This window comes from Dunckerocampus dactyliophorus, chromosome 1 (genome assembly GCF_027744805.1).
Source record: "Dunckerocampus dactyliophorus isolate RoL2022-P2 chromosome 1, RoL_Ddac_1.1, whole genome shotgun sequence".
In the NCBI taxonomy this organism is placed as follows: domain Eukaryota; kingdom Metazoa; phylum Chordata; class Actinopteri; order Syngnathiformes; family Syngnathidae; genus Dunckerocampus; species Dunckerocampus dactyliophorus.
In genome coordinates, this window is record NC_072819.1 from 9,768,703 (window position 1) to 9,786,655 (window position 17,953).

Below are 17,953 nucleotides of genomic sequence, written 5' to 3' on the forward strand. Positions count from 1 at the left end.
TGTAGTAGGGCCAAAGCTGTGGAACACTCTCCCCACTCATGTAAAAACAGCCCCCACGATTGAAAGCTTTAAGTCTCGTCTTAAAAGCCACTTTTATTCTCTGGCTTTTAACTCGGCGTGAGTCGTATGGTCCTCTGTGTCTTTTATTCTCTTTTTTGTTTTAATGGTTTTATTTATTTTAGTTTTTAATTTAATTTTATTTAATTTTTTACCTACTTCTTGGATTTATTGCTTTTATTGTTTTTACTTCTTGTTTTAAATATTTTACTGTTGTACATTTCTTTGTTTTTATTTGATCTTTTAGTTTTTACTGTCGGAATTTTTACTTTTACTTATTATTTGTGGTTTTACTAGTCTGTGCAGCACTTTAGAAACGGTGTTTATAAAATGTGCGATATAAATAAAGTGGATTGGATTGGATATACGTACTCCATCCCAGCCATATTGGCCTTTGACCCATGGGGAGCACACAGCATTTAACGGCTTGAAGAATCTATTGGTTGTGCAAATAAATACGCTGGGACAGGAAATCTGGCAGAAGTATGACAGGTGCTGAAATGCCTGAAACAATACTTTCATGGTGAGGCTAAACACCTGAAGAAAGAGAATAGAGAGCAGTGCAACAAAATCAAGTAATTACAGGATAATAATGCTGTCTTGAGTCGCTCTCAAAGAAGATAATGAAGCAAAAAAAAAAGAAAATCATTGAGCAAATGAAGACCACAATTGATGAAATACACATCAGGTTGCACGAATGAACGATGTGCTCTTGAGTCAAAGGAACAAATGTCAACACGAACGAGCATCTGACAAAACGCAACGCTGACATTGCCAAGAAAGCACAGCACAACGAGTATCTACGCCATCCGTCGATCTATTTTACGGCAGCAAGCAATATACATCCCCACTCCTGTCCCAAAAACGTTATTAAGATAGATAGCAATTTGAGAAATGATAACATAATCAATCCTTTTTGTCTTATATCTATGGTGCGAGTGGACAATTTATAACCCCTTGTCGTTCCATAAATTATGTTATGGGTTTTTTTCGCCACTGAAAAAATACACAAAAGCATTTGCTAGGAAGATATGTTTGGATGGATGGGATTTCCCCGTTTAGAAAAAAAAATATATTTGAATCCTCTAGATTAATCCACCATTGCACACTTCTTATGGTTGTTTATACTGAAATATAACTGCCTTTTATGCGTTTTCTTCTCTGTATTTATGTATGTTACACGTAACCGGATATGACGTTTACGTCTGCGCAACGTGCGTTGAGTAAGTTTTTACGAAGCTCAGTCTTGGTGGATGTCATAAGACTAAAGAAATATCCGCATGCTAACGAAGTATTTTAACAAGAGTCACTTATAAAACAACATCCCAAGATATTACATATATGACCTATGGTTATTGACAATTTATGTTATACCACAGCACGTGACGTCACATGAAAATTTATCGAAAAATATAGCTATAGGAGGAAGTGACGTACTCCTTGAGCACGCGCGGGACCGATTGCGTTCTGGGTACATATTGCATAGTGACAACACACAAAGACCGCCAGTTTTGGGGATAGGTATAGTTTTTTTTTATCCACAATTGTAAATATAGCAGTAAAATAACATTTTTCCCCTCAGAGATGTTGAACAATATATTCAAATTACAAACAAAAGAAAAAGTCTCTCAAAACTTTGAACAATTTGTTCTGATTTAAATGTTTTATTTGAGGTAACCCCTGCTATATTTCTGGGTTCTGTTATTTGTATAAATTTTTTGTATACTTGTTTGTTATTGAGAAAGGTTTTTTAAAATATAAAAAATAAAATATAAAAAACACAACATTTACCATTGTTACAAATATTTGATGTGAAGGACGCAGAGATTAAGTGACAGTGAGAAACAGTTTTATTCAAACTCGTCTTGGTGAACTTTGAAGCTCCTCAGGCTAGCTTAACGTGCTAACCGCTAACAAAGACACCCGGAAGTTATCAACACATCGCCAAGCAGAGTGTTGTGATTGTGTGAAAATGTGGAAAATACAAATGCTGAGAGCGTTGGTGAATCAGCGATTAAATGTGGCTGTTGAAGAAATATTTGGAGTGTTAGAAAGAACGATAGCAGAGTACGAGGAGGAACTTTGTCGAACAAAAGAGGAGAACGAGCGACAACGTCAACTACTGGACGCTGTTTTCAAGAAGCCCCAAGTTGTGTTACACAAAGCAGGTTAGTTTCAATCTTACTCTCACATGTTTATAAGCTTTCTGTTTGTTCATTAAACACTACTCATAAAAAAGCTTTTCCACGTGATTATCAATTTTCTTCATGAACTCCACAAAGCCATCATATCGATATCAGGGGTCGGTTTCGGATCGATACTCGCGTGACGAGATACATATTTTTCAATTTTCTCCTGTGTTCATATTAACAAATGTGTTTGTTTTTGTTGTTATATTGTTACGTTGTTGACGTTGTTGTGTATATATTTTGGTTCATCGTATCAGATCGATACCAACATTTGCAGTATTGCCCACCGCTACGCTAAAATACTCCACTTTGGTATGATCCATTGCTTTGTTGTTAAGGGAAATCCAGTCCAATTACATGGCGTCCGAGCTCTCATAAATACATGAAATGAATTTGTTGTTGACTTTGCCTGGGCCGCTCCAGAACACCTGCTTTCTTCTTCTGAAGCCATTCTGTTGCTTGATCATTGTTGTTTTGGATCATTGTCCTGTTGTAACACCCATCATCTTTTGAGTTTCAACTGTTGGAGAGATGTCGTCCTGTTCCTTCCATCCATGTCTTCCACTTATGTGAGGTCTGGTCGCAGGGGCAGCAGCGATTGCCTCTGTGTCTTGTCGTGGCTCTCCGCCGAGGCCTCCTACCGGTCGGATGTGCCTTGAACACCTCCCAAGGGAGACGTCCGGGAGGCATCCTGACCAGATGTCCGAGCCACCTCATTTGCTCCTCTCAATGCGGAGAAGCAGCGGTTCTACTCCGAGTTTCTCCCGGATGACAGTGCTTCTCAGATTTTCTCTAAAGGATTAGCCGAGCCACTCTACAGAGGAAACTCATTTTGGCCACTTGTATCGGCGATCTTGTTGTTTCGGTCACTACCCAAAGCTCATGACCATAGGTGAGGGTAGGAACGTAGATTGACGGGTAAATTGAGAGCCTTGCATTTCTGGCCTCAAGTTCTTCTGTAAAATTTCTTGATAAACTTGTGAATTTATTTTTCCATTGATGATAGGAAGTTGTCCAGGCCCTGAGGCAGTAAAACACACCCACACCACGATGCTCTGTCAACCATGCTTTGCAGTTGGGCTAAGGTTTTGATGTTGGTGTGCTGTGCCATTTTTCCTCCACACATGGTGTTGTGTGTTCCTCTCCCAAACAATTAAACTTTCATCTGTCCACAAAATTTGTGGAACATCCAAGTGCTCTTGAGCACTCTGCTCTGTATACTATACTACTCCAAGTGTCAGCTGGAGCTACGCTGACTGCTGTGAGGGGAAGTGATGAGATCCTCAGAGACATTGTCAGAACATATGCTGGTGCAGGACAATGCCTCACGTAACGGAGCAACGCTGGACTTTTCTAAAACATGTCTTTGTCTTCTTGTGTCCTGTAGACATCAATGAAGAGCACCCTGAGCAACAGGAGTGGAACTCCATGATGGAGCAGGAAGGGCCACAGCTCCCCCACATTAAAGATGAAGAAGAGGAGCCACAACCCTCCTACATTAAAGAGGAAGATGAGGATTACAGCATCAGTCAGGAGGGAGAGCATCTTGAAGGACTGGAGGAGTTCCCAGTGATTGGTGTCCATGTGAAGAGTGAAGATGATGAAGACAAAGGTGAAAGGGAGGAGACGAGAGAGTTGGAGCCTCCAAGCAGCAGCTCCACTCATCACATGACAACAGAAGCTGATGGAGACCACTGTGGAGGATCACAAGCAGACAACCTCTTAGCTCCACTATCAGATAGTGACGACATAACGTCACACTCTCCTGACACTGATGATGAAGACTCTGAAGCTGATATGACATGTCACACTGACAACACACGCTGGAAATGCTCTCAATGTGACAAAACTTTTGTTAACAAGGGAAATCTGAACAGACACACAAAGCAGCACACAGGAGAGAAACCTTTCACCTGCTCGGTTTGTGGTAAAAGATTCTCTCGGCAGTCAAATTTGAAAGTGCATGCAAGAATGCACACTGGAGAGAAAGCTTTTCCTTGCACGGTGTGTGGTAAAAGATTCAGACAAAAAGGTGATTTAATAACACACACAAGAATACACACAGGAGAGAAACCTTTTTCCTGTTCAGTTTGTGGTACAACATTCGCTCAGAATTCACATTTGAAAGCACACGCAAGAACACATACTGGAGAGAAACCATTTCTTTGCATGGTGTGTGGTAAAAGATTCAATCAAAAAGTTCAGTTAAACGCACACACACGAATACACACTGGAGAAATTGTTTGATGTGTGGTCAGCGGTTCACAAATAGAACAAACTTGACTGACTACAAAAGAAGCCACACTGGGGAGTAACTTGAAAACGTTTTTGAAAATATGTGAAGTATGAATAACCAAGACTGTTACTGTTGAAAAAAACTGAAGTTGTGCAAGAGAACGACTTCTTATGTTGTTAAATGACATTATAATGAAATGTTTGCAATGTGTAATGGAAATCTTACATTTTACCATTGGGCCAACTGATTTGAACAAATAGAGTATTTCTGCTGATAAACATTGATGTCAGACTAATTTACTCGAAGAACAAATTATGCTTTTTTAGGACTATTTGCTTGAGGCTAAAGACCTCCTGCGTCCAAAAACAAGTCTCTCCAATGGCGTTTCCACATCAACAGGTTCTGATTAACCCAGAATACGTCCTTGCACCTGATTAAGTCCTGATAACGTTTCTACTGATAACGTTTCTATAACTATGCTTCTGTCCTGTCCTTCCGCGGGGTGCTTGCGGCAGACTCCCAAAAGTCTATTTCAACTATCTTCTCCTTCTATAGAATAAATATGATAAAGGAAAAATTTGTCATTGAGGACTTTATTTTGTATCTCCAGCGGTGCTAACAAGAATTTCCCCCCACAAATGTTAATCTATCGCATGTACTATATGAACACACTTTTCTTATTTTCGACTTGACAATTGTACATTTGACCCTTAATCATTTGCACGTGTTAGCAGGGTTTCCCCTAGGATTTTTTTGAAGCTGTGGTGGTGGGCTGCATGGGATATTACATTACATACATATATTACATTAATTGTAATATTTTTTTAATAGAAATCTGTCCTGTATAAATTCAGAGTCCATGGTTATGATAGTGCAGGTTTATCCCACTTCCAGCACTATTAAAGCTACTTTGACAAAAAGAAAGATTTGTGTTTTAAGTGATTGCCAACATTTTTATTTTTTTACTTTAACTTTATTTACAAAGCACATCTCCACTCAGTGTACTCATTTGTCATTAAATACGGGCGTCCTGTTTGAATCGAACACATAAAAATACTGTAGTACAAGGTGAAACAAATATTCTTTGGTGTACTACTGAACATTAGCTGGTGAGCTACTGGTAGGTTACGAGCTGCTTGTTGGAGACCCCTGTGATAGCATCACTATTGTAAAGCTGGACACTACGTGTTTATGGTGAACAACTTAGACACACAAGTAGCGTTTTGAAGACAAGCCATAAGTATTATAATGATAACAAGAGTGCAAGATTGTTAAGTGACTTTAAAACAGTAAGTTGGTTTGTATTCATTTAACGTGATATCCACTTAGGCAGTGAGAGCCAGGCAAAATTTGTAAACAAAGATGCCAGAAAGTCGAATGAGATTAAAACGCCAGTGATCACACAAGCTGGCATAGATAGGCTTGGCCTGTGACAAGATGTCAATGACAAGATCAATTGACTACACATTGAATGGACTATTTTTCATTCTCTCCATAATAAGAAATAAAATGAACATCAACACCAGAGTGGTCGCCTACTTTTATCTGGTCACACATGCGCAAGTACCAACAGGGCAGACAGGCGATTCCGGTGAATGTTCATCAAAATAAAGCACAGTGAAACATTTGTTTGATATTTTAAAATATTTTCAAAGTAATTGTGGTCAATATGTGTGTAAATAATGAGCAATATATGTATTTGTATTGCATATATTGCCATTGATCCACTCTTAACATTGTTTTCAATTTTAAAAAAAACACAAATTTTTAAGGTGTGGTGGCTTTTATTTTGTCGTCGTGGCGCTGCGCCATGATCAATATAGTGGAAACCCTGGTTTGATTCATGACCAGGATTGTGTCTGGTGTAAAAATGTAAAATCAGTCAGCTATAATGATATAAGACAGTGGTATGAAAAAGTACGTAAATCTTATGGAATTTCATGCTTTTCTGAATAAATGTGATCCGCTCTTCATCTAAGTCAAGGGTATTGACAAATATAATGTTTTTTTTTTTATTATTATTACTAACTATATTAGAATGTTTATCGGAAGCGCAGGTTGGTCTCAGGTCATTTCTAATGGTGTTGTGCTGGTCATTGCTCCTAAGCTGAAACCAATCAGTTGCTTAAAAAAATGAATTCTTGCATTATGCATAAATGGCAGGTAGATTATGTAAATTCCTTTTTCGCTGAAGTGCAGTATTAATAGTTGATATAGCTTGTAGTTGAACAATGCCAGCTTACTGTTTTTTGTCTTATCTACGATTCCTTTGCCTGTTTATGTCAGGGGTGTCCTTTAATATTTATCTTTTTTTTAAATCAACATTATATATATATATATATATATATATATATATATATATATATATATATATATATATATATATATATATATATATGTGTGTGTGTGTGTGTGTGTGTGTGTGTGTAAAGAAAAAATTTGGTTTTTATTATATTAGTACCAAAATTTTAGCTTTATATACTTATAGTATGTGATTTTCCTCTATTTTTCCACTTTTGCTGGGTTTTTGTTTATTTTGTTTCTGCAATAAGCCACCCTCCATAGATGGCCCCTGGGCCATACTTTGGACACCCATGCATGTTTTGCCAGGAAGGAGGTGTTGCCAGGCGACAAAGGAGTGTGTCCAAGCTCTGCTTTCTTGGCTCTGTCGCTGCTCAGTGGTTGGCTTGTGTCGCAAATTCAAAATTCTCTGAGTGGATTTGAGCGTATAATTCAGACGGCAAAACTTCTAGTTCAGTATATGTGTTCAATTTAGCAAAAAGGATGGTGATGTATACAGTTGAATAAGTGTAACAGTAAAAAATAAAACATAATATCTATTATATTTAGATGAAGTTAAGGCCAAGTTTAAATAAACAATCTAAGAATCAAGTTTGTAGTTCTAAACGTAATATTATTATATGTGTGAATGCTTCTAGGACAGCCAATAGATACTGTTCTTACTGAGTAGTTGCCAACAGTGAGCATGGCGCATGCGCACACATCATCATGCGCAAATAAAGTAGACGCCGACGTTGTCTCGCGAATTTTAGGACAGCCAATAGATATTCTTCTTACTGAGGAGTTGGCAAGCAGCGTGCATAGCGCATGCGCACACACACGTTGCCAGTTTTGGAGGTACGTATACTTTTTTTCGGGTTGTCTCTGGAGAAAAACACACTTGACAATTGTTGCAGATATTTAATGTGAACGACGCAGAGATTAAGTGACAGTAGAGACAGTTTTATTCATGTCAGGATAAACTCGTCTCGGTGAACTTTGAAGCTCCTCAGGCTATCTTAGCTTACTAGCCGCTAACAAAGAGACCCGGAAGTTATCATATATCGCTAAGCAGAGCTCAAGTGTGAGTGCGAAGTGTTGTGATTGTGTGAAAATGTGTAAAATACAAATTCCGAGAGCGTTGGCGTTGGTGCGGCTGTTCAAGAAATATTTGGTGTGAGAAAGCGCAATTGCAGAGTAAGTATGTGGACCCTTGAGAATTTATTACATTTCTGCACAAATTGGTCCTAAAATGTAGACTGGTCATCTAAATCGCCAGGATAAACAGAATCTGCTTCAACTAATGCCACAGAAACAATTATCTGTTGACATTTTTAATGACAATAACAAGTAAACAGTCACAGGACATGGAGGAAAAAGTAAGCGAAGCCTTGGCTTTAATCACGTCTCCTGTAGTTGCAAATAAGATGTGCACAACCATCAGGGTGAATTTAGGACTATTCCGCTTTACAAAACTGTTGCAGTTCAGCAAGTGAGAAAGAACGATTGCAGAGAACGAGTGGAACTTCGTCGAACAAAAGAGGAGAACGAGCGACAACGTCAACGACAGGACGCTGTTTTCAAGAAGCCTCAAGTTGTGTTACACAGAGCAGGTTAGTTTCATTCTTACACTCGCATGTTTATAAACTTTCTGTTTGTTCATTAACACTACTGATAAAACGCTTTTCTACGTGAGGGTCCATTTTCCTCGTGAACTCTACATATCCTTCGTGTCGATATCAAGGGGTCTTGTCAGTGTCATCGATACTCGCGTGACGAGATATATATTTTTCAATTCTCTACTGTTACTCCAGTCCTGTTTATATTGACAAAGATGTTTGTTTTTGTTGTTATATTCTTGATATTGTTGTGTGTGTATATATATATATATATATATATATATATATATATATATATATATATATATATATATATATATATATATATATATATATATATAGGTACATTGTATCGAACCGATAATAATTGCAGTATCGCTCATCGCTACACTAAAATAGTCCACATGGGGATGATCCATTGCTTTGTTGTTAAAGGAAATACAGTACAGTCCACGCGTGCACACACTCATAACACTTTATTATTTGTTTATTGATTGCTTTATTTATTTGTATTAATGTCTCTTCTGTTGTTGTTGCTTAATTTATTGGTATTTATGTTTCTGATGTTCTCATTCATTTTCTTGTGTTTTTCTTTCTTTTTCTGGGAGAATGAACAGAACAAGAATTGCATTGCATAGCAAAACTACCTGTTTTACTGTGCATATGACAATAAAACTCTTGAATCTTGAATCTTGACAATTACATTGCGTCCGAGCTCTCATGTGTGCCTCTTTTGAGCTTCAACTGTTGTCGTCAGGTTCTGTCTATCAAATCTATCCATCGATCTTCTTCCGCTTATCTGTGGTCAGGCCACGGGGGTAGCAGCCTAAGCAGGGAAGCCCAGACTTCCCTCTACCCAGTGGATACAGAGGCATTCCCAGGTCATTTGAGAGATATAGGTCTCTCCAATATGTCCTGAGGCCCCCTATCGGTCTGACGTACCTTCAACACCTCCCCAGGGAGGCGTCCGGTAGGCATCCTGACCAGATGCCCGAGCCACCTCATCTGGCTCCTCTCAATGTGGAGGAGCAGCGCTTCTACTCTTGAGTTTCTCCCAGATGACATTGCTTCTCACCTCATCTCTAAGGGAACACCCAGCCACCCTACGGAGAAACTCATTTCGCCCAATTGTACTCGCGATCTTGTCCTTTCGGTCATTACCCAAAGCTCATGACCACAGTTGAGGGTAGGAACGTAGATCGACTGGTAAATTGAGAGCTTTGTCTTTCTGGTCTTTTTTTCTGCAAAATATCTTGATGAACTTGTGAATTTATTTCTTCATTGATGATAGGAAGTTGTCCAGGCCCTGAGGCATTAATACACACCCACACCATAATGCTCTCTCAACCATGCTTTACCCCGATGTCCCGATCTTTATAGTCTTGCCAATCCGATCCGGTACCGATTCTTTTTTTTTTTTTGACAATAAGCTTTTGTATGCTGTGTCATTTTTCCTCCACACGTGGTGTTGTGTGTTCCTCCCAAACAATGCAACTTTGGTTTCATCTGTCCACAAAATTTGTGGAACATCCAAGTGCTCTTTAGCACTCTACTCTGTATACTATACTAATCCAAGTGTCAGCTGGATGTACGCTGACTGCTGTGAGGGACACTGATGAGATCCTCAGAGACATTGTCAGAACATATGCTGGTGCAGGACAATGCCTCACGTAACGGAGCAACGCTGGACTTTTCTAAAACATGTCTTTGTCTTCTTGTGTCCTGTAGACATCATTGAAGAACACCTTCCCCCTGAGCAGCAGGAGTGGAACTCCAGCATGGAGCAGGAAGAGCCACAGCTGCCCCACATTAAAGTTGAAGAAGAGGAGACACAGCCCCCCTACATTAAAGAGGATAAGGAGGAGGCACAGCCCCCTCACATTAAAGAAGAAGAGGATTACAGCATCAGTCAGGAGGGAGAGCATCTTGAAGGACTGGAGGAGTTTCCAGTGATTGGTGTCCATGTAAAGAGTGAAGATGATGATGATGATGATGAAGAAGAAGGTCAAACTGAGGAGAAGAGCGAGGTGGAGCCTCCAAGCAGCAGCTCCACTCATCACATGACAACAGAAGCTGATGGAGACCACTGTGGAGGATCACAAGCAGACAACCTCTTAGCTCCACTATCAGATAGTGACGACATAACGTCACACTCTCCTGACACTGATGATGAAGACTCTGAAGCTGATATGACATGTCACACTGACAACACACGCTGGAAATGCTCTCAATGTGACAAAACTTTTGTTTATAAGAGAAACCTGAACAGACACATGAAACATCACACAGGAGAGAAACCTTTCACCTGTTCAGTTTGTGGTAAAAGATTCTCTCAGAAGTCACATTTGAAAGTGCATATAATAATGCACACCGGAGAGAAAGCTTTTCCTTGCACGGTGTGTGGTAAAAGATTCAGTAAGAAAGGTGATTTAAAAACACACACTAGAATACACACAGGAGAGAAACCGTATCCTTGCAAGATGTGTGGTAAAAGATTCAATCAAAAAAGTGTTTTAGTAACACACACAAGAATACACACTGGAGAGAAACCTTATCCCTGCTCGGTGTGTGGGAAAAGATTCAATCGAAAAATTGATTCAATAAACCACACAAGAATACACAATGGAGAGAAACCATTTCTTTGCACAGTGTGTGGTAATAGATTCAATCATAAAGGTGATTTAAAAAGGCACACAAGAATACACACAGGAGAGAAACCTTATCCTTGCACAGTGTGTGGTAAAAGATTCAATCAAAAAGTTGAGTTAAATGGACACACAAGAATGCACACTGGAGAGAAACCATTTCTTTGTGTGGTGTGTGGTAAAAGATTCAAACATAAAGGTGATTTAAAAAGACACACAAGAATACACACTGGAGAGAAACCTTTTTCCTGCACAGTTTGTGGTACAAGATTTGCTCGGAATTCGCATTTGAAAGCACACACAAGAACACACACTCGAGAAATTGTTCGGTGTGTGACCAGTGATTCACCAATAATGCAAACTTGACAGGACACAAAAGAATCCACTCTGTGGAGTAACTTGAAAACATTTTTGAAAGAACGGAAAGTATGAATAAGCAAGACAGTATTATGTTTAAAAAGCTAAAGTTGTGCAAGTGAACGATTTCTTACGTTAATTGACATTATGATGACATGTTTGTAATGTTTGTTTCATCTATCACATATATTAACACACTTCTTATTTTAGACTTGACACTTGTACATTTGACCCTTAATCGTTTGCATGGGTTTGATGATTCCTGGCCAGGATCACGTCAGGAATTGCATCTGGTGTAAAAATGTAAAATCAATCAGCTATAATGATATAATACAGTGGTAAGAAAAAATATGTAAACCTTTTGGACCTTTGCATGCTTTCTGAATAAATTTCTCATAAAATGTGATCTTTTCTTTGTCCAAGTCAAGGTTGTTGACAAATATTTTTATTTATTACAATTGCTAACTATATTACAATGTTGATCAGGAGCACAGGTTGGTTTCTCAAGTCATTTGTAATGCCGTTGTGCTGGTCAATGCTCCTAAGCCGAAACTAGTCAGGTGCTTAAAACAATGAACTCTTCCATTATACTTAAGTGGCAGGTAGTATATGTAGGTTTCTTTTTGGCTGTGTGCAGCATTATAGTTCCAGCTTGTAGTTGACTACTCCTTTGTCTGTTTATGTCAGGATTGTCCAGCTGTCCTTTGATATTTATAATTAAAAATTAACATGTAAATCAATATGTAAAGACAAATATTTGTGTTTTTATTAGTTATTAGTATCAACATGTTAGCTTTGTCTACTTACAGTATGCTTTTTTGCTCTATTTTTCCACTTTAGCTGGGTTTTTGTTTATTTTATTTTCCACACTATGGCCCCTGGGCCACCCTTTGGACACCCTTGTGTGTTTCACCAGGAAGACGAGGTGTTGCCAGGCGACAAAGTTTTTAAATAGTTTTTAAAAAAATAGAACCGCCACTGCGTCTGGGTGTCTGTTTACAGCATCACATGGAGGTGTATTGCCTTTTGTATTACATTGTTTTCACCCAGTGATCCGTTCCCACCTGGATGCAACTATTTACTAATCTGGCACAGTGTGGACGCATTTTTTTTTTTCAACCCACCAAAAAACAAATCCCAGGAACGTTTCCGTGTGGACAGGACCCAAGACCACCAACATTTTATCCGCTGCTGCCCATTTCTTTGAACACTGAGTTTTTAAACTCCAAAGTCCTTGCTATCATTTACAGTCCATTCAAGCCTAATCCCTCATTCCTCAGTGATTTTTCTGATTTTTTTCTAACTCAGCTCTGTGCCATCTTATCATCCATCCTCCTCCTCTGTGATTTTAACCTTCATATTGGCAACCCTACCTCCAAACCTGCCGCCAACTTTCTGGACCTACTTCAATTCTTTAATGTTAAACACCACATCAGTTTCCCCACTCACTGTCAGGGAGACATCCTGGATCTGGTCTGCTCCACCGGTATCACCTCCAACAACATCTCCAGCACTAACGTCGACCTTTCTGACCACCTTGCTGTCACTATAGACATTCCCCTCCCAATTCTAAATGAAAAAACATCTGATCTCATTCCATATTCTTAAATACATCTCCCCTTCGCAGTTGGCATCCCATCTCGCCACCACTTTGTCTGCCTCTCCTCCCACCATATCTGACAACACTGCTGACCTGGTCGACTTCTACAATAACACCCTCTTCTTCCTGTCTCAATGAAATAGCAGCCATCAAAACCAGAACCTTTACATTAAGACAAGAAAAGGACAACTGGAACGCCTGCCCCCAAAAAAGAGATCTCTCTGTCCACCTCCAAGCCTACACTGATTTCATCCACCAGTACAAATCTTAAACTCCGCCCGGTCCTCTTACTATTCACATCTCATCCATTCTACCTTCAGTGACCCTAAGACCCTGTTCTCCACCATCAATAAACGCCTCAAACCCAGTGATAACATCTCTTCATCAGATTTCAGATTTTCCCACTCTGGAAGCTGTTGTCCAAAAATACTGTTTCAGGTCACCCAAAACGCCGTTTCTGTGTGGATGAAAAGCTGAAATGATACAATATTTAGCGTTTTGACCTGAAAACGTTTCCGTGTGGATAGCCCCGTCATCTTCATTAAATTACTACTCATTACACTCAAGCCTCATTCGGACTCACTTACCTGTCAGTATGTCAGAATGTGTGATGGGAGAACCTTGTGTGAGAAATTAAACAAATAGGCTTGACTGCAAGATAGGGTGCAGGCTGGAGGCAAGTCCGGTTGTAACTATGACGCTGTCACCTTAGACTTTGAGAGGCACTGGCTGAGATAAAATAATAAAGTTATTTTATTTTGATAAAGTGAAGGCAAATGTTAAATTAACAAATCAAGAATCAAGTTTATTTGTAGTTCTAAACGTAATTAAGGTGTTTTTACTCACTTTTTTGTCTCTCCTACAGCATCTGATACATCATCGTGTGAAAATTAGATGACGCTATCAAATTCATCGTCTCTTCTCGGACAGCCAATAGATACTCCTCTTACTGATGAGTTGGCAACAGTGTGCATGGCGCATGCGCACACAAGCCGCCAGTTTGGAAATACGTATACTTTTTCCGTGCAGTCCACAGCGATAAACACAAATGACAGTTATCACAAATATTTTATGTGAACGACGCAGAGATTAAGTGACAGTGAGATGCAGTTTTATTCGTGTCAGGATAAACTCGTCTCGGTGAACTCTGAAGCTCCTCAGGCTAGCTTAGCTTGCTAGCTGCTAACAAACAGACCCGGAAGTTATCAACACATCGCTAAGCAGCGATCAAGTGTGAGTATAAAGTGTTGTGATTGTGTGAAAATGTGTAAAATACAAATGCTGAGAGCGTTGGTGAATCCGCGATTAGTTCTTATTAATTGGAGTGTTAGAAAGAACGATAGAATAGTACGAGGAGGAACTTTGTCAAACAAAAGAGAACGAGTGACAACCTCGAGTACTGGACGCTGTTTTCAAGAACGCTCGAGTTGTGTTACACAAAGCAGGTTAGATTCATTATCACTTTTACATGTTTATAAGCTTTTTTGTTTGTTCAGTAACACTACTCATAAAAAGCTTTTTCTACGTGATGGTCCATTTTATTCATGAAACATATCCATCGTTTCGATATCAAAGGTGTATGTCAGGATTGGATCGATACTCGCGTGATGAGATACATATTTTTCAATTCTCTACCGTGTTTATATTGACAAATATGTGTGTTTTTGTTGTTGTATTGTTACATTGTTGTGTATATATTGTTACATTGAATTGGATCAATACCAGCATTTGCTGTAGCGCCAGCCGCTCCTCTAAAACACTGTAGTCCACACGGGGATGAAACATTGCTTTGTCGTTAAAGGAAATACCGTACAATTACATGGCGTCCAAGCTCTCATAAATACACAAACTCAAGGACTGGAGGAGTTTCCAGTGATTGGTGTCCATGTGAAAAGTGGAAATGATGACGACAAAGGTCAAAGTGAGGAGAGGAGAGAGGTGGAGCCTCCAAGCAGCAGCTCCACTCATCACATGACAACAGAAGCTGATGGAGACCACTGTGGAGGATCACAAGCAGACAACCTCTTAGCTCCACTATCAGATAGTGACGACACAACGTCACACTCTCCTGACACTGATGATGAAGACTCTGAAGCTGATATGACATGTCACACTGACAACACACGCTGGAAATGCTCTCAATGTGACAAAACTTTTGTTCACAAGGGAAATCTGACCAGACACATCATATACCACACAGGAGAGAAACCTTTCACCTGCTCAGTTTGTGGTAAAGGATTCTCTCAGAAGTCACATTTGAAAGTGCATATAAGAATGCACAATGGAGAGAAAGCTTTTCCTTGCACAGCATGTGGTAAAAGATTCAGTCAAAAAGGTGGTTTCATGAGACACGCAAGAATACACACAGGAGAGAAACCTTATCCTTGCACGATGTGTGGTAAAAGATTCAATCAAAAAGTTGAGTTAAACACATCCACAAGAATACACAATGGAGAGAAACCATTTCTTTGTGCTGTGTGAGGTAATAGATTCAATCATATAAGTGTTTTAAAAAGACACACAAGAATACACACTGGAGAGAAACCTTTTTCCTGCGCAATTTGTGGTTCAACATTCACTCAGAACTCACATTTGAAAGCACACACAAGAACACACACTATTGAAATTGTTCAGAAGTTGCTATATTTGTGGTTTATTATTCCGCTATATGTGTACTAGGTATGTGTCTAAGTGATATGTAAGACTTTATTTAATTACTTTTTAATGATCTGTGTGAAGTTGGTGATTCATGCAAACATCCACTGATGGCAAACAGAGAAATATATAGGCCATATACAGTATATTACAACAGTAATTGCTCAAAAATGAAGCATATTTTGTTGTTATTTGTATATTGTATATTACTTGCATTGCAGACCAAGACTCTCAAACATGTTAGATACTGTAAGACCATTTTTGGCATTTTTGCATATAACTCCACAAAAATGGTCAGAGCACTTGGAAAGGTGTGAATATGGGGGGAACAATGGCGATTGCCGGATTGCTCTCGGTGTGCTTTTATTTTCGACTTTCTGGCTCCAGCGCCTGTCTAGGGAGGGGCGCTGTGTGTGACTGGGCAATCACAGAGCGTGAAGAGTGAATTCATAATGAGGATTTTCTTTCATGGCAATTACGTATAATGACAAGCTGTACTCTTTTCATGCTCGTACTCGGCAAAAATGCTTTATCCGTAACGGATACTCGTCTACAATGAGTATCCGGCTCATCCCTAGTCATGAACACTGACCTTAACTGAGGCAAATGAGGCCCGTCGTTCTTTAGATGTTGTTGTGGGGTCTTTTGTGACCTCTTGGATGAGTTGTCGCTGCCCTCTTGGGGTGATTTTGGTTGGCCAGCCACCCCTGGGAAGGTTCACCACTGTTCCATCTTTTCCCCATTTGAAGATAATGGCTCTCACTGTGGTCCGCTGCAGTACCAAAGCTTTCGAGATGGCTTCATAGCCTTTTCCAGACTGATAGATCTCAATTAATCTCAGTTAAGTTATGTTTTAACGGGGGGGGGCAATCACTTTTTCACACAGGGGCATGTAGGTAGGTTTTTTTTTCTCCCTTAGTAAAAACTTTCATTTAAAAACTGCGTTTTGTGTTTAGTTGTGTTGTTAGTATGAATTTCGCTCTTTGCTCTTTTTTTTCCCCCATTTTTGCAGTTTTTTTTTAAATTATCCAAGTATTTCACCTTTCTTTATAATTTTCGGAAAGTTTTGTCGAATGTCATGACGTTATTCCCATAATATTTTGTAACTTTTACCCCAACCAAATTTTCCAAAAATTACAACTTTATTTAGATTTCTTTGCTCTCATATTACAACTTTTTAGGAAAAATAAAATATTTTTTCTTTAATATTTCAACTCCATGCTACTAAACTGATATTTTCCCGCATAATGTTATCAGTTTATTCTCGTAAAATTGCGAGTAGACTACAACATTTTTCTCGTAATATTTTGACTTTATTCTGACAAAATTTCAGCCATTTATTCATTTCTGTTCTTTTCGATTTTTCGACTGTTTCAACTTTCGGCATGTAAATTTTCCCCAAATTACATTTATTTATTTTTATTATTATTTTTATTTGTTTCTGATATTGCGACTTAAAAAAAATAACATCATCAACTTTACGCTACTAACATCACATTATGTTTTCTCATAACATTACGATGTTTTGTCTTGTCAGTGTACAACTTTTTCTCTTAATTTTTTTTACTTTATTCTTTATTCTGTTTTTTTTTTTTTTCATTTTTGCAGTTTAAAAACATAATGGTTCAATTATATTTTTAGAATGTGTTGCGGGCCAGTTAAAAAAAACAGCCGTGGCCTGGAATCAGGTTGCTGCACACAGCGTTGCAGTCCTGCCGGTCTAGCCTTCTCGTCAAATCCAGTGGATAATAATTGGACTCCATGCAGCTGTCACTTCAATAATAAGCGTCAGAGTTCATCCATTTCCCGCACATCCTTGAGTTGTTGTCCGGGTCTCTGTCGTATGTCAATTTACACGGGATATGCAGGCATGTTCCGACCAGGGCTTGTATTTTATGTGAAGCTGTTATGAAGAGGCTTGCCAGGTGTTGACATGTTTTTATGGAACCTGGGAGGAACCTGGGGGTCTTTATAACACTATCAATACATTTACTACTGTAGTTTGCACTACTTTGCTGTTCTGATCTAGTGTGGTTACCTTAAGAGAGCCCCAAAATATTAGAAACTCTTAAATACCTTGTTGCAGGAATATTTTTGATCAGCTTATTGAAGTTATTTTATTTTTTATAATTAGATTTTTATGCAAAAAGAGCACTTTGGTTTAAATTAAATAGCACAAATGTGTGAAATGGGAGTCATTTTACCTTTATTTAACCCTTAAAGTTAAACTTTTCACCTTTAGGTCCCAAACAGTCCCTTTCATGCAAGTGTAATTAAAAATGGCATATATTTTTTAATTGCATCAAAACATTTCT

General features: G+C 38.8%; 3 protein-coding genes across 4 annotated transcripts in view; all 3 read left to right on the top strand.

Annotated features, from left to right (window-relative positions):
* Positions 1-1,753: 1,753 nt before the first annotated feature.
* LOC129194691 (zinc finger and SCAN domain-containing protein 2-like) lies at positions 1,754-5,521 on the top strand. Its single transcript, XM_054800022.1, has 2 exons — positions 1,754-2,225; positions 3,634-5,521. The coding sequence occupies exons 1-2, from the start codon at positions 2,030-2,032 to the stop codon at positions 4,491-4,493; spliced, it is 1,056 nt and encodes a 351-aa protein (XP_054655997.1). The 5' UTR covers positions 1,754-2,029; the 3' UTR covers positions 4,494-5,521.
* Positions 5,522-7,598: 2,077 nt separating this feature from the next.
* Positions 7,599-11,986, top strand: LOC129194116 (oocyte zinc finger protein XlCOF6.1-like). Of its 2 annotated transcripts, none has more exons than XM_054799091.1 (3): positions 7,599-7,620; positions 8,247-8,375; positions 10,110-11,986. In XM_054799091.1, the coding sequence occupies exon 3, from the start codon at positions 10,160-10,162 to the stop codon at positions 11,390-11,392; it is 1,233 nt and encodes a 410-aa protein (XP_054655066.1). In that variant the 5' UTR covers positions 7,599-7,620; positions 8,247-8,375; positions 10,110-10,159; the 3' UTR covers positions 11,393-11,986. The 2 variants fall into 2 exon arrangements, with proteins under 2 accessions (XP_054655066.1, XP_054655155.1); XM_054799180.1 differs by lacking the exon at positions 7,599-7,620 and adding an exon at positions 7,637-7,959.
* A 2,001-nt stretch (positions 11,987-13,987) lies between these two features.
* The window catches only part of hecw2b (HECT, C2 and WW domain containing E3 ubiquitin protein ligase 2b), a 46,164-nt gene continuing 42,198 nt past the window's right edge, over positions 13,988-17,953 (top strand). The window contains exon 1 of the mRNA XM_054795993.1: positions 13,988-14,216. The gene's annotated coding sequence lies outside the window, so the exon portion shown is untranslated. The remainder of the gene's footprint in view (positions 14,217-17,953) is intronic.

Bases quoted from the DNA above. Each gene is read 5' to 3' on its own strand.
- LOC129194691 (XM_054800022.1), top strand. From the start codon at position 2,030: ATGTGGAAAATACAAATGCTGAGAGCGTTGGTGAATCAGCGATTAAAT. The intron at 2,226-3,633 runs GTTAGTTTCAAT...TGTGTCCTGTAG, and splicing joins AGTTGTGTTACACAAAGCAG to ACATCAATGAAGAGCACCCT.
- LOC129194116 (XM_054799091.1), top strand. From the start codon at position 10,160: ATGGAGCAGGAAGAGCCACAGCTGCCCCACATTAAAGTTGAAGAAGAG.